The sequence below is a fragment of the Typopeltis vanoorti genome, chromosome 23, assembly GCF_054136105.1.
Source record: "Typopeltis vanoorti isolate ZY-2024b chromosome 23, IOZ_Tvanoo_1.0, whole genome shotgun sequence".
Classification (NCBI taxonomy): domain Eukaryota; kingdom Metazoa; phylum Arthropoda; class Arachnida; order Uropygi; family Thelyphonidae; genus Typopeltis; species Typopeltis vanoorti.
Genome location: NC_143571.1, coordinates 16,050,400 through 16,064,335, shown reverse-complemented (window position 1 = coordinate 16,064,335; position 13,936 = coordinate 16,050,400). Strand labels below are relative to the sequence as shown.

Genomic DNA, 13,936 nt, shown 5'->3' with positions numbered 1-13,936 from the left:
GATCTTCAACCATTATTAAATATATTTCATCTCACGTCCTCTATCACGAATCGTTATCAGATTTGACCTTTGAATTCCATCTATTTATATTTTTAATGTGAATCTCACTGAAGACATGCTTCTCCGATAGAATCAATGTAGATGAAACAGCAAATCAGTTATTTCAAATATTGCATATAAGGTTTTTACAATCAAAAACCTATATAAACCGAAAACACAACATTTTAGTGTTGTGTTTTCCAAAATGAGGAAGAATATTTATAACCACTTTGTTTTAATATCACCACCTCTTCTAAATGGGAAACTGGGTCTCTTCCTGTCTCATCATCAGTATTACTCCATCCCTTCTTCTTCTTCGTTTGCGTAATAATTATTTCTGTCAGAAAGCATCCGCCATCTCGATATTTCATATAACTGCTTCTATACTTCGCAACGCAATCCCATTAAATTTTAGTAAGCAGCCTACATTAAAATTTTGTACGTAGCAATTATTTTATCTTCTTTTCTAATTGTTCACGCTTAAATTTCTTTTAAAGAAAGTTCATTTCTTTTTAAGTGCATTTTGCAGAATATATAATGAACTACCAGATTATGATGGCTTTTTAATCTAACCCCTTCTGATCGATATGGCTGGAGACGCATAGAACATAGTCAGAGCTACTCTAACTAGAGGAAATTGTTTTGACATTTGCTACTTGTGATAGGTATTAAAATTCATCAAACTATTATTTCGAATAAAACAATTTTAAATTAGAATTAGGACGAAAGGCACCATCTTTCTACCATTTTTTTTTTATTTTTAATATATTTAATGCTTACATTCCATCAACATTATTATCATAATCAACTTCCTGATATATACCCTTAAGGGGTGTACAGGATACTATGATAGTACTACATGAAAAGATATTTACTGACATCCTACCGACAATTTTCCTTCACATTACATTCCACCAATTCCATGAATGTTAACAATGGAGTGATCAGAATGCAAGATATTCTTTGTGCAGAAAATGCCTATCCTGAGAAGTCCTTTTATCTGAGAGAAATATGAAACTCACCAAGGTCCAAGAAGTATAACAGATGAACCAATGTTTCTTAATACCTTCGATCCAGAAGTTTCTGCCTGTTAAGTTCTATTGTAAAGTTTTGTGCACTCACGCAATACAATGAGCACTATGTCAAACAAATATTTCCGGTTGACTATTATATTTCGTATTTGCTGAAATACCATATTTCATGCTTGTCCATCAAATATTTAAGATGGAGCATAAATATACATTAGTGAACAGACAGTTTAATAAACAAATAGTCCAGAAAACAGTTGGTTGGTTAATGGAATTACAACAGGAACAACTAGCACTAATGATCAGGATATCATGTATATTAATTGTTCTCTGGAATTTTGCTGGTATGTCCTATGGTCGGTTTGCTGGTTTTCAGGATGAAAAACTTGTTTCTGGAAAGAAAAAAAAAAGAAAAGAAACCTGTGAGGTAGGCGAATTGAAACTCAAGTTTAGTTGAAAAGTCATAAAAGTCCCAAAGTAAGTCGAATAAGGTCTTTCCAACCAGAATGGAAAATTTTGTTATGTCCTCGCCACTGGGATACCTCGAAAATAGTAAAATTGTATTAAACCGCATTACATTATAATACGAGAAATCTTTATTCTGCAGAGAAAAAAATACCAGCGGGACAGAATCGGGCTAGAGTATGTCAGAAAAATAGGTTGTTTCAAAAACTTCGACATAAATAATATAATATAATATCCCGATAATGCTAGCTTGAGCTAGCGAATGCCGGATTGGAAATGATTAATTTTAGCTACTAAATTATTTGTTTGCATTCCAGAGCCAACGTAGTTTTCGGTTCCAGGAACTTTCTTTTCTTTCTTAATCCTCCTCTTCTACCTTTTACGGTGTCGAGGTTTCTTATTCTTGCAACTGCAACCGTCTTGAGGATAAAGTGGTTGGCTCTATGTCTCCCGGTGTGTCCTATGTCTGTAGATGCGTGTGTTCAAGGGCCCAGTTTGCGTGTTCTGGGCAATGAAAATCTCGAGTTTCCGGGTGAAAAAACTCCCTACCTTCGTATGAGACCGGCTAACTCACCTTTGGTTGAAAGAGACCAGATAAAGGTTCCTCAAAAGAGAAATTCACTGACGGGAATCTAACGCAAGTCTTTCCGACCAAAGGGTTTCGTCTATAACGACTGAGCTACGGAGGCTTTGTTCCTGAAACTTCGACATGAATAATAGCAACTATGGAAATAGAGAAAGCCAATCATTGAGTTTGTTACTTTACCGCCAACTATTGCACTACGGATCTCGGTAAACAAACAACATTCACTTCCCCTCCCTTTGATTTTTTTACAATTAAAAAATCAGAAGAATTCTGAGCAGGATTACAAAGCATCTCCTAATTCTGAAATTTATTAGAATTGTTCTGAAGATCTGCGTTCTAAATGTGATTATTGCTTTTGTTACCTAATAACTTTTTATCCCATTGTACTCGTATTTATCCTGAACCTGGACATTAATCCATTTTAAACATATGAAGGAAAGGAATAAGTTTTTATTCTTAAATTACCATCCTCTTCATGTCAAATCAATAATTTATAAAGTAATTGAAATATTCATTAGTAGTCAACCTCTACACTACCTGAAAACCTCTTAACTAATAAATGATCGGAAGTATGGATTCCTACGCTATCGAGTCACAAGCGATCATCTTGTTTATAATTTCCACCTGGACAAATGCCATGAAAAATCGTTGTCAAAAACTCCAGTGGTTGTTCTTACATCTAAGGCATTTAAGTCTGGCACAGAGGTTTACTAGGTTTAGTTGTTGAGTGGATGCTGTTTTTTGCTCTCCGCTTAATTAAGATGCTGTGGGTTCGAATCTCACGTTGTCATCGATGTTTGTGATTATCTTTAGGCGGTAGATGTTTCTCATCATCCAGTGTGAGATTACTGCTTATCTGAGACCTGAAGTGGCTTTAGCATTTTGTTGTCTTGTCTTGTCTATAGAGCAACGTTTCCTATTTCTCTAACCATTATCCCATCCATTAAAGATGAGATAAAAAAAGGTGATATGATAGAGGTCTATAAACTTCTAAAAGGATGTTATAGGCCATCTATCGATATCCTCTACATTTTTCGTTATATGGAAGGTGGTAAAGAACAAGGGAAGCATCGAGTAGAACACACACATAATCTCGTTAGATAATTCATATACTACCAAAATCATACTACACTAGGATACAGACTCACAGCGTATAGGTTTGGAAAGTGGAGATGCTACCAAATCGGCCAACCAGATCGGCAAAGAAATATGATTTCTAAGTTAAAAAGTTCCAGTTAAAGAATTCTGCCTGCTGCTTAGAAGAAAGGAAATACCTTAGGGAATTTATTGTTTTTATCTATTGTATGTAATTAACTAAGCGAAGTATCTGACTATGCTTTAATTGGAATCACCAATGTCTCAAGTCCAACAACTATGCGTGATGCGGAATAAATTAACTTAATTTATTGTTTTGGTATGTCGAAAAAAAATTGTTTGCTAGAAAAATGTGAATCGAGATTTGAATATATTACAGTTTTTTTTCCAAACCTTCTGACATATATAGATTTGCATTATTGCAAATAGTTTCCAGGGGGAAGAGGAAATATTCCCTCTCGTTATTTATTTATTTATTGTTTTCGAAATGACGTCTTTTCAATTTGCTATTCTGGTTGGTTGAGTGGATAGCATATTTGATCCCCCTTGCTGGAAAGCAGCACTCTCCAACTGGTGGAGAGAGTACAGTGCAGACAGAAGAACTGGATTATTTTACTTTAGTCCAAGTTACGAATTGTACAATAGGTATACGACCTTTGTGATTGGGATTTAGATGAAAATATGCCTTCTAATTTATGCTTTCCATAATTATTTTCGTAATTATTTTTTAATTCTCCCGAAATAGATGCTTTGCTTGTTCATTTCTGGCATTGGTACTTATTGTTTCTCCTTTTCAAACATGTAAGTATATTCCAAAGACCAAATTTAGGTGCTTTCCGTATTTCGATGAATTATGAACAAATATCTTTGCAGCTCATAACGTGACATGCGCCATGTTATGATTAATAGTCGAATGATGCTATTAATTTAGAATAACTACAGGCAAACCAAGGCCCGCGTGCCGGATGGTGGCGCTGAAAGAGGTTTCTAAAGAGAAATTCTCCATTATTTCGATTTTGAAACATAAAAATTGGTATATATATTTCTTTCGACTAAAGGTGAGTTAGCCAGTCTCATATGGAGGTAAAGGGATTTTACTCGGAAACTTTACCACAAGGTAAAAGAGGAGGGAAGGAATAAGGAGAAGAAGAAGATGGTGTGTGTGTGTATATATATCCTTATACGCTTCACACTAAGTTAGAGAAGCACTTATCTTTCTGAGAATAATACGTACATACTATTAAGTCAAACTAGAAGGCAATTCTATAAAAGCTCATAGAATCGCCTTTTATTTACCACTAGTTTTAATGAAAAATAAAATTACCTCGTCGGCAGCCACATTTGAATATAAAATTTGGCCCGTGGACCAGAAAGGTTACCCATCGCTAGTCTAGAAAGTCGTAAATCTCTAAGATCCACGGAGGCAGTACTGTTAGAGATCCCACGACGAGGCAAAGACTGGTATACTACAACCCTGCCAATTCTTCTGGTAGAAGTCTTAACTCCCAAATCCGTATGAAGTACAGGAGCGAAAACATATTGTGTCCAGTGACGTTATATGAATAACTAACTTCGAATCTCTTAATGAGATGCCCTTCACTTTGATTGTAAAACGCAGGCTTATCATATACACCAAATAATTGAAAACCTCAAGAATAGTTAGCAAATTGATTTTATAATGTCCAACTATGATTATTTATATGTGCGCAATTTAATAACTTTGAAATTATTTCTAGAAGTTGTATTGTACTATAAAATTCTGCAACCTTGCGTGCATGAGTTTGTTTACAAAAACAAAACGTAAACCTAGTAGAGGAAGGTCATATTTTTTTAAAAGCACACGATAACTGTTTTCATAAAATTGTCAAATATTTTTATTTAAGAAACACAATAGATCTTTAAAGTATTTTTTTCTATGGTTATGACACATGAAAATGATTTTTTTCCTTCTTAAATAATTCATTTAGAAGATATCTAATATATTCTAGTCAAATTAAAACAAAAAATAGAAAACTTGCCATTTGCATCCACAGCTTCATAGTACACTAAGGCCAACCTATAATTTCCTTTGTGAAATTTGTCCAGTATCTCTATCATGCCTTGTTGAGTATCTTTGTTAACTTTACCCCAAATCCAGTAATTCGCATATTCTTCGCATTTGCTAGGCCTTTTACCTTTGATGACCACTTGACAACCATCCCACCAATACATTGCGGTCTTGATATTGTGTTTCTCTGCTGTCACCCAGATAGGCTCAGCATCGTTCCACCAATGAGGATGAGAAGCATTCGAATGTAGAGCCATCAAGAAGAGATCATCTCTTTCTTTGTCGTACATGTAGTTTTGTATTATTCCATGAGATTCTGGATACAGACCTGAAAATCAAAATTTTATTATTAGCTATAACATTTATTATTTAATTTCTCGCTTTTTAACACTGAAACAGAAATAACGGTGCCTTTTTTATTTCTATTTTTATTTTATTTATTTTTTGGTGTTGTCTGTCTTCTTTTGTTTTGTCTCCAAATGGACAACAGCAAAAAATGAAGTTATATTCCTAACATCGCTTCTACACATTATAGGCATCGTAAAATTATTATTAAATGCTTGATTTCACAGATAAGTTTTTATATTACAAAGATAAAAAAATTATAACGGATAAGAAGGTGTATATTTCTTTCAGTTCAGTGGTATTTATTACCACCACAATATGTTCTGTGAATATGAACGGTGAAATCTCGATGTTTTGAGATTTCACGTTCTTCTGCGTATTAGCAGAAGAACGTAAAATCTCAAAATACTGAATACTGTCAAAAATCATGTGTCACAAATGGAATAATTAAAAAATACGAATGGCCGCCAGTGTCCGCCACTGTTGACTAATTATCGAACTATTAATTAAATGCCTTATCAATTTGTCTCCCAGGTACATGAATAAAAAGTCAACGCCATCTACCGGTTAGATGCTTACCCATCATATATTTATCTGTTCAGGTAGATGAGGTAGGGAGGATAAACTTCCCTTCCTTTCGCTAATTACGTGCTTTAGCTTGTTAACAATCATTACTTTTTCGACGACTTTTCTGCAGTGAAAAAAAGAGAAATGCTCCTAGTTTTTGTTTTTTATTTTAGTTTGGAAAGAAAAAAAAAACGTTAAGATTTATTCGAAATTTATAAATGAATACAGATGTATTCATTTATAGCAACATCACTATGATAAAGTAATACTATATCCTATATTAAAATTAACTGTAATTGTTAATCAGAGTTCTCGCATATTCCAAACAGCCTCCATTACTGGGGCAGACAAGAATATATTGCAGTTATCTGAACATAACAAAAAAGACTATTTGCCTAATAAAAGTTCAAAGAAGAATGTTATTATTATTATTATTATTATTATTATTATTATTATTATTATTAACATCAGATGTTCATGGATTCAAAAGCCTCATCATAATAGGTACATATTCATGAAAAAAAATCATCCAACTGTGCCTTAAACCTATTCGCAGTTTCTGCATTCACCACACTTTCATGCAATGCATTCTACTCACCAACCACTCTTTATGCAAAGCACCTACTTTTTCATCTGTTTCTCAAAACTCCTTATACAGCTTCCAGGGATGGACTCTTGTTCTACGCTTGTCCTGTATGCAACATCTCCTCCATATTAATCTGGTACCAACTCTCACTTATACATCTCCATCTTCTATTCACAAGGGTGTACAAATTGCATCCCCTTAACGTCTTTACATCCCACAGACAGCACCGATTCAAAGAACCTTCTCTGTATCCTCTCCAAGATATCCTCATCCTCTTAAAAACCAGGCGACCAAATCTACGAATAGTCGATGTGCGGTCTGATCAAAGGAGCCATGACTTCTTTGCTAATCTGCTAATCAAGGTTGTCCTAATTATTGTCGTAGTCCGTTTATGGTGTTCTTACAATTTTAGCTGTGTGACTTCTCAACTTCAAGTTTCTGTTCACCATCATTCCCAGATCTCTTATCTCTTCCGCCTCGTTAAAACTTTCACTAATAATTGTCTATTGACATCCTCGCGCAAAGCCACAGTATCGCTTCTACTCCTCACAGTTCCTCCTAACTTTGTATCATCGGCAAATGTCTGCATATCTGGTGTTAAGAATGTTCTACTATCATTATCAGTTAAAAAAATAATAGTTCCGAAACAGACCTTTCGGCACTCCGAAAGTGATGAGCCCTCCTCTTTTGAGATATATTACCCGCCATAGAGGACATGCTGATACCAATTTGGATAAGAGACTACTCGTCTATTATCCAATCCCATCTATTTAAATTTAGTTGCTAGCTTGTCATGTGGCAATCTATCAAAGGAAGCTGATATTCGTCACCAGTGAATTCATCACCTTATTGCAAAATAAATGTGGAAGAATAACTTTACTGAGTGCAGATGGCACCCTAGTGTCAGAAGCTAATGACACTGTTCGATTAATGAATGCTCACTTTGCTAAGATATATCAAACACGGTGCACAGTGCTACTACTCTATTGAATTAAGAGATAGCGGTGCATGAGAAGGAGGTTGAAGAGCTATTACATCCCGCCACGGGCATGGAAGTTTGTGATTGTCTGTGATACTAGTGGTAGTGGTCGGCGGTAGATGGCATTGGGGTAGATGATGAAGATAGTTGCGGTTAGTGAAGACGAAGAGTAGGTACCCTACTTCGATGAGTCTTTGGACTCCCTGGAGGTGTTATGTAATAATAATAATAATAAGATGCATAAGAATTTGGCAATAAGGACAAATGGAATATCAGCAATTATGCTAATAGTATGTTCAGCGAATTTCCTAATTTGACATGTTTGTATAACTTGAGTCTGAGCTCGGGAAATATACTACAGGAATGGAAAGGATGTATGATAGTTCCATCGTACACGAGCAGTGAGTAAGTGGTATCTACCTGTTGAAGTAGGGAGTGCATATATAGTGTAAATGAGCTTAAGGGATGGTATGTCAGCCGGTTGTAATCTATTTCCTCCTTCTGACCCCTCGAAGTCTCAGATAATAATAATAAGAAGAAGAAGAAAAAAGAAGTAGAAGAAGAAGAAAAAGAAGAGGAAGAAGAAAAGATTGCTAAAACATAACCTACCCTTAACAAACCCACGTTAACTATCAAAGAGAACATTACTATTATCAACCTAATTTTGAATCTTAGTCTTCACGAACCTCTCTAACACTTTAGCCATAATAATTATACATACACAGGTTGACCTATAATTTGTAGCCACAGTGTTATACTTCCCTATAGCAATATATGTGAGGAGAAACAATTTTTCCCGTTTCCACTCCTTTGGAATTTCTCCTGTTGCATGACTCACGCTAAACAGGTGTGCAAACAGTTTCATTAATTACCTAGAGCATTCCTTCAAGGCGCTATGATATATTGTCAAGGTCCTACTGCCTTATTAATATCAAGTTTACTTAATTTCTAATATATTTCTTGCTTACTCACTATCAGCAACTTTCCAATACCACCATACACTTCAGTTTCTCATGATGTCGCATTCATTTTATATTTCATTCACGAGGATGAAATTCCCAGATAAACTGCTCATTGAATACTTCCCGCATATCATCTGCATCATGAGATGCAGATAATCAGATCTAAGCCTCTCGAACCTCATGTGTTCTCCGTTACATATTGTCTAAGATAGTTGTTTCTTAAGAACTCAAGAAATTCATTCTCCTTATTCGCTGATGCAATCTTCATTCCAGTCAATATATAATTAAAATTAAATTATATATATTTAAAATATATATAATTATATTATATATATATATATATATATATATACTTATTATATATATTTTATAATTAAATATATGTAATTATTAAATATAATTTAAAATCGTCATAATTAAAAATTCAATATTTATTAAATTAAAAAATTAAAAATCGCCTTTCTCTTGCTCACTTTATATATCCCACCCTGTCAATCTCCACCTCACACCATACTGATTCAAAACCACTACCACTATTTTCTCCATATATCTATCTATTTTAAAATCACCGTCCCCTACGAGGGACATTGACAAAAGCCTTAAAAAAGAAAGAAAAAAAAGCCAGCACAACGCGGACTGTGGAAATAGGATTAACTACCCTTCTTCACGCATTAGTTACGGCGAAGTAACCAGGCGTCTCGTAAACCTCGTATGAAAAGGTGTCATGATTATGTTATCCACAAATGATCGGAAACCTATAGTAATATTAGTACTGTGTGTGTGTGGGGGGGGGGGGTTAGACTAGACGATGAAAATTATTTATGTATATGTAAAAATCATACATTCACGACACATGAAAAAAATCCAATTCACTCCTTGTTGTTTGAAGAATAGAGACGCTATATGTTCAGTTAGCTCGATGTGCAAATTAACCAAATGTCGTATTAAACTAATCGCCATCTTGACCGGTTAATAATGATGTCAGCTGAAATTCTTCTGTGCAAGAATAACAACACAAAACAAATGTACCTAAATATTGCCTTGATATTAAAGAAAAAATCATCATCATCGTCATCAGTGTTCCTAACAGACACTTAAGCGTCTACGACCTTCTAACTATTCTTGGACTTCGCAACCACAACCGTAAGTCGAGGACAAGGTGGTTAACCCTAAGCCTTCCTGTGTGTCCTATGTCTGTAGATGCGTGTGTTCATGGGGGTGGTTTGCCTGTCCTGGGGAACGAAAAACTCATGTTTCCCCCCTACCTTCGTATAAGACCGGCTAACTCATCTTTCGTCGAAAGAGACCAGATAAAGGTTTCTCATATCACGAACAGGAATCAAACCCAGGTCTTCGTCTATAACGACTGAGCTATGGAGACTCTATTAAAGAAAAAATACATAAATAAAATCCTTTTTGTGAAGGCCCTTATACACTTTTTGGTTAATAGAAATCAATCCCTTATTTCAATCAGTGTAAGAAAATCAAAACTATGCATATATCAAATTAAAAACAGTCCTATTGCAGTGGAATTACTGTTAATGAAATCTAATCCCTATTTGTCGAAGAGACTCCAGCAAAAATGATTATCTGCGTATTAAATTATTATTATTATTATTATTATTATTATTTTTTTTTTTTTTAATGAAATCTATCTCTATAATGTATTATATTCTGAAAATGAACAGTAGACTTCAGAAATATTTCTATATTTCTGAAGCGGAAATATTTCTATATTTTTCAATGAGAGCGGGAAATGGTAAGTAAGCACAATGAAGAAGACTTACCTAGTTCAATGACACATATAATCTATCCCGTGTGAATATACTGTTTTAACATTTCCTGATGTAATAACTCAGCCATTCGAGTAATTCTAACGCTATATATATATATATATGTATGTAGTATTAAATAAATACATACATTAAAAAAAAAATCGACTGCTGTATAAAGGTATAAGGAAAATGAAAACAGGCTACCAGCAAAGAATGCCATTAACTAACGCTAACAACAATAAAACGTTACCAGAAGGAAAACGTGACAAATAAATGAAAGGGTATTTCCAAGAAGCAGACTTCCCAAACTGAAGGAAATAAACTACTTGAATGAGAGAGCAATTTAGTTGAAGCCCCATTACCTCGGGAAATAATAGGCAGTATCAATAAAGCGAGAAAAAACAACAACAACAAAACAACGATAGACAATATGACAGTTAAAATGTGAGCTGTACTCTATAGATACATCAATTAATATGTCATGCATGAAAATACCTTAAAAAGCTGATGAATGAAAAGAAAACAAATAAATTAGATTGTTCTAATTACCAAGAAATCCCATGTTCTCAAAACAGCTTTAAGATACAGTGCCGCCATGAACCAGATATACAGAACAAAATGTGCCGAAAACATGCTACATGATCTTACATTTGGCTAATAACGTATAGACTAAATAGAACTATCCGGATATACAATTAGGATGACAGATACAACAATAGCTAGTTTCGCGGCGTTTGCACATTGAACATAAATCTCAGACCTGGAGAATCAGATTAAATATCGCTTTCTAAGGAACAGAAAAAGTTATGACTAATTATAAAAAATAAATAGGTAAAACTCTGTGTTTGGGAAAAGTAACTTTAAATACTTTATATTCGATTAAAAAAAAAGAAAAATAATATGGTTGAAGACAAAAGCCAACCAGGTAAACCTTTACGAGAAAAGAAAAAAAAAAGATATGATATTTTCTTTCCAAAGTTTATATCTCTTTTTTTTTCCTAATATTTTTGCTGAGTAATCTCTCTAAAGAGTGCATTCTCTTTTATGATTCTGGTGTGTTTCATTTTTTATGATGTGAAATGATATTTCGGTTATCTTCTTTCTGTATCAAATTGGATCTACCGTATAGACTATTATTTTTCATATATCATTTCGGCTGTAAAATAGTGTTTGTTGGTAGATTGCCAAAATGGTTTTCTTTGATGGATAGGTTGTACTCATAACAAATCAATTGCTAGAGAAGTCAGCGGCTACAAATTAGGTGCTTGCTTTATGACATTCGTTATCCGGGTTATCAAGCAAACAACGCTACTCAATCACCCAAAACTCTTTTTGTTTATTTATTTGAAGACTGCTTTATTTGATCAATCAATTATAGATCTGACTGAGGAGATGGATCAATTCATAAATAAACAATGCCTGAGAAATGTCTGAGAATGCTGTGATCAGTAAATGGTGACAACGCAGTTTGTAGCTACGCAGTCGCGTTTTTAAATGAAGATGAAGAGTGGCTTATTTAGCACGCAACTAGTTTCAGGAATATTATTATTACTATTACTTAACACCTCCAGGGAGTCCAAAGACTCATCGAGGGAGGGCACCTACTCTACTACTCTCCGTCTCCACTAACTGCAACTACCTTCATCATCTACACCAACGCCATCTACCGCCGACCACCACCACCAGCATTTTCTCAGACAATCACAAACATCTATGCCCATGGCGGGATTCGAGCCGGCAGCCTTTTGGCTGGAGAGCGGAAACGCTAACCACTCGGCCAACCAAGCCGGCTAAAATGTTCCTGTAGTCAGCGACTAGACTTGAACCCAAGTCTTCGTGTAGTCAAGCCGTGTGGAGTGCAAATGCCACTTCCACTGAGCTACACAGGCTCAATGTTATATTGAGCCTATGTAGCTCCACTATATATATATATATATATGTTAAAGATACTAAGCAATTTTAAACCTGGTTTTACTCCATTTCCCAAGTAAGCAAACAGAGTAAGTCAAGTATGCGTCTTCAAGTATTGCAAGTCTAGGTGACCCCAGATAGTGCAAGTCAAGGCAACTCATGGTAAAGGTGGATAAGCTTTGATCACTATTCTTAATATTTACCCTTAATGCAAAGCTCATCTCCTGGAAGAGATGTATGATCATCATCATCACGAACCATGGGCTCACCGCCCGTTGCTATCTGATGCCTGTTTCACTATCTTCTACTTTTCTTTGTCCAGTGCACAGTGTCGCACTTTTTGTACACCCATTCCACACCAGTCTTTTATATCGTCTATCCATTCTCTGTATGGTCTACCTCTTCTGTTTAAACCATCCGAAATACCAAACATAAATGTCTTTATCTTCCGGTCCTCACTCATTCTACAGATGTGTCCAAATAATTGCAGCTTCCGTTTTATAATCTTCTGCATTAGATTCTGTTTTGGTTGTATCTTCTGATAGAGCTCTTCATTGGTGATTTTCTGTACCCATCCTATTCTTAGAATCTTTCTGTAACAAGTTCTTTCAAATGCCAAAATTCTTTTTCTTGATTCTTTATTTATTACCCACGTTTCAGATCCGTAGAGTACACCGCTGCAGATGCATGTTTCTAGTACTCTTAGTTTTGTTTGCAGACTGATCACTTTACTTTTCCAGATGTTATCCATGGCCTTCAGATTTGTCCTTCCCTTTGCAATCCTGATCTTTATTTCTTTTTTGCAGTACAAGTCATATGTCAGTTTACTTCCCAAATATCTGAATTGTTCTACATTTTCTATATCAGTTCCATCCACTTGTATCTTTTGTTTCATATTCTTCTCACCAAATACCATTGTCTTTGTTTTTCCAAGTTCATAACAAGTCCAAATCTCTTTCCTTCCTCATTTAACAGTTTCAGTGTTTTTTGTAGTTCTCTTTCATCTTCTTCAATAATAACAATGTCATCTGCAAATCTCAGATTGTTAATTCTCATTCCGTATACAGATATTCCTTTGGATCTTCCTTCAATTTGTCCATTGCTCTTTCTAAATGTGCGATGAAAATGCTTGGTGATTTTGGGTCTCCCTGTCTAGTACCTCTGCTTGTTTTAAACCATTTCCCAAAATCATCACCTATTCTAACTGCTGCAACTGCATTCTGATAAACATATTTTAATATAGCTATTAGTTTTTTTTTATCAATTCCATAGGATTCCAGAACAGCTAATGTCTGGTCAATACTGTCAATGATGTATGATGCTATGTATTAAAGGCAAGGGGCCACTACGCAGACCGGCTCCCACTGATGAGACTTCAATAAAGGTCGTAACCGGTCTGGGTAGTGGCCCCTTGCCTTTAATACATAGCATCATACATCTGCCTCCAGGAGATGAGCTTTGCATTAAGGGTAAATATTGCATTAAGGGTAAATAAGAATAGTGATCAGAACTTATCCACCTTTACCATGAGTTGCCTTGACTTGCACTACG

The 13,936-nt window shown here is 35.0% G+C and overlaps 1 protein-coding gene across 1 annotated transcript in view; it reads right to left on the bottom strand.

Annotated features, from left to right (window-relative positions):
• The window catches only part of LOC150093653 (glycerophosphocholine cholinephosphodiesterase ENPP6-like), a 63,484-nt gene that overhangs the window by 25,751 nt on the left and 23,797 nt on the right, over positions 1 to 13,936 (bottom strand). Inside the window, exon 2 of the mRNA XM_090413101.1 lies at positions 5,232 to 5,588. Within this exon, the coding sequence (XP_090269227.1) occupies positions 5,232 to 5,588 (357 nt within the window). The remainder of the gene's footprint in view (positions 1 to 5,231; positions 5,589 to 13,936) is intronic.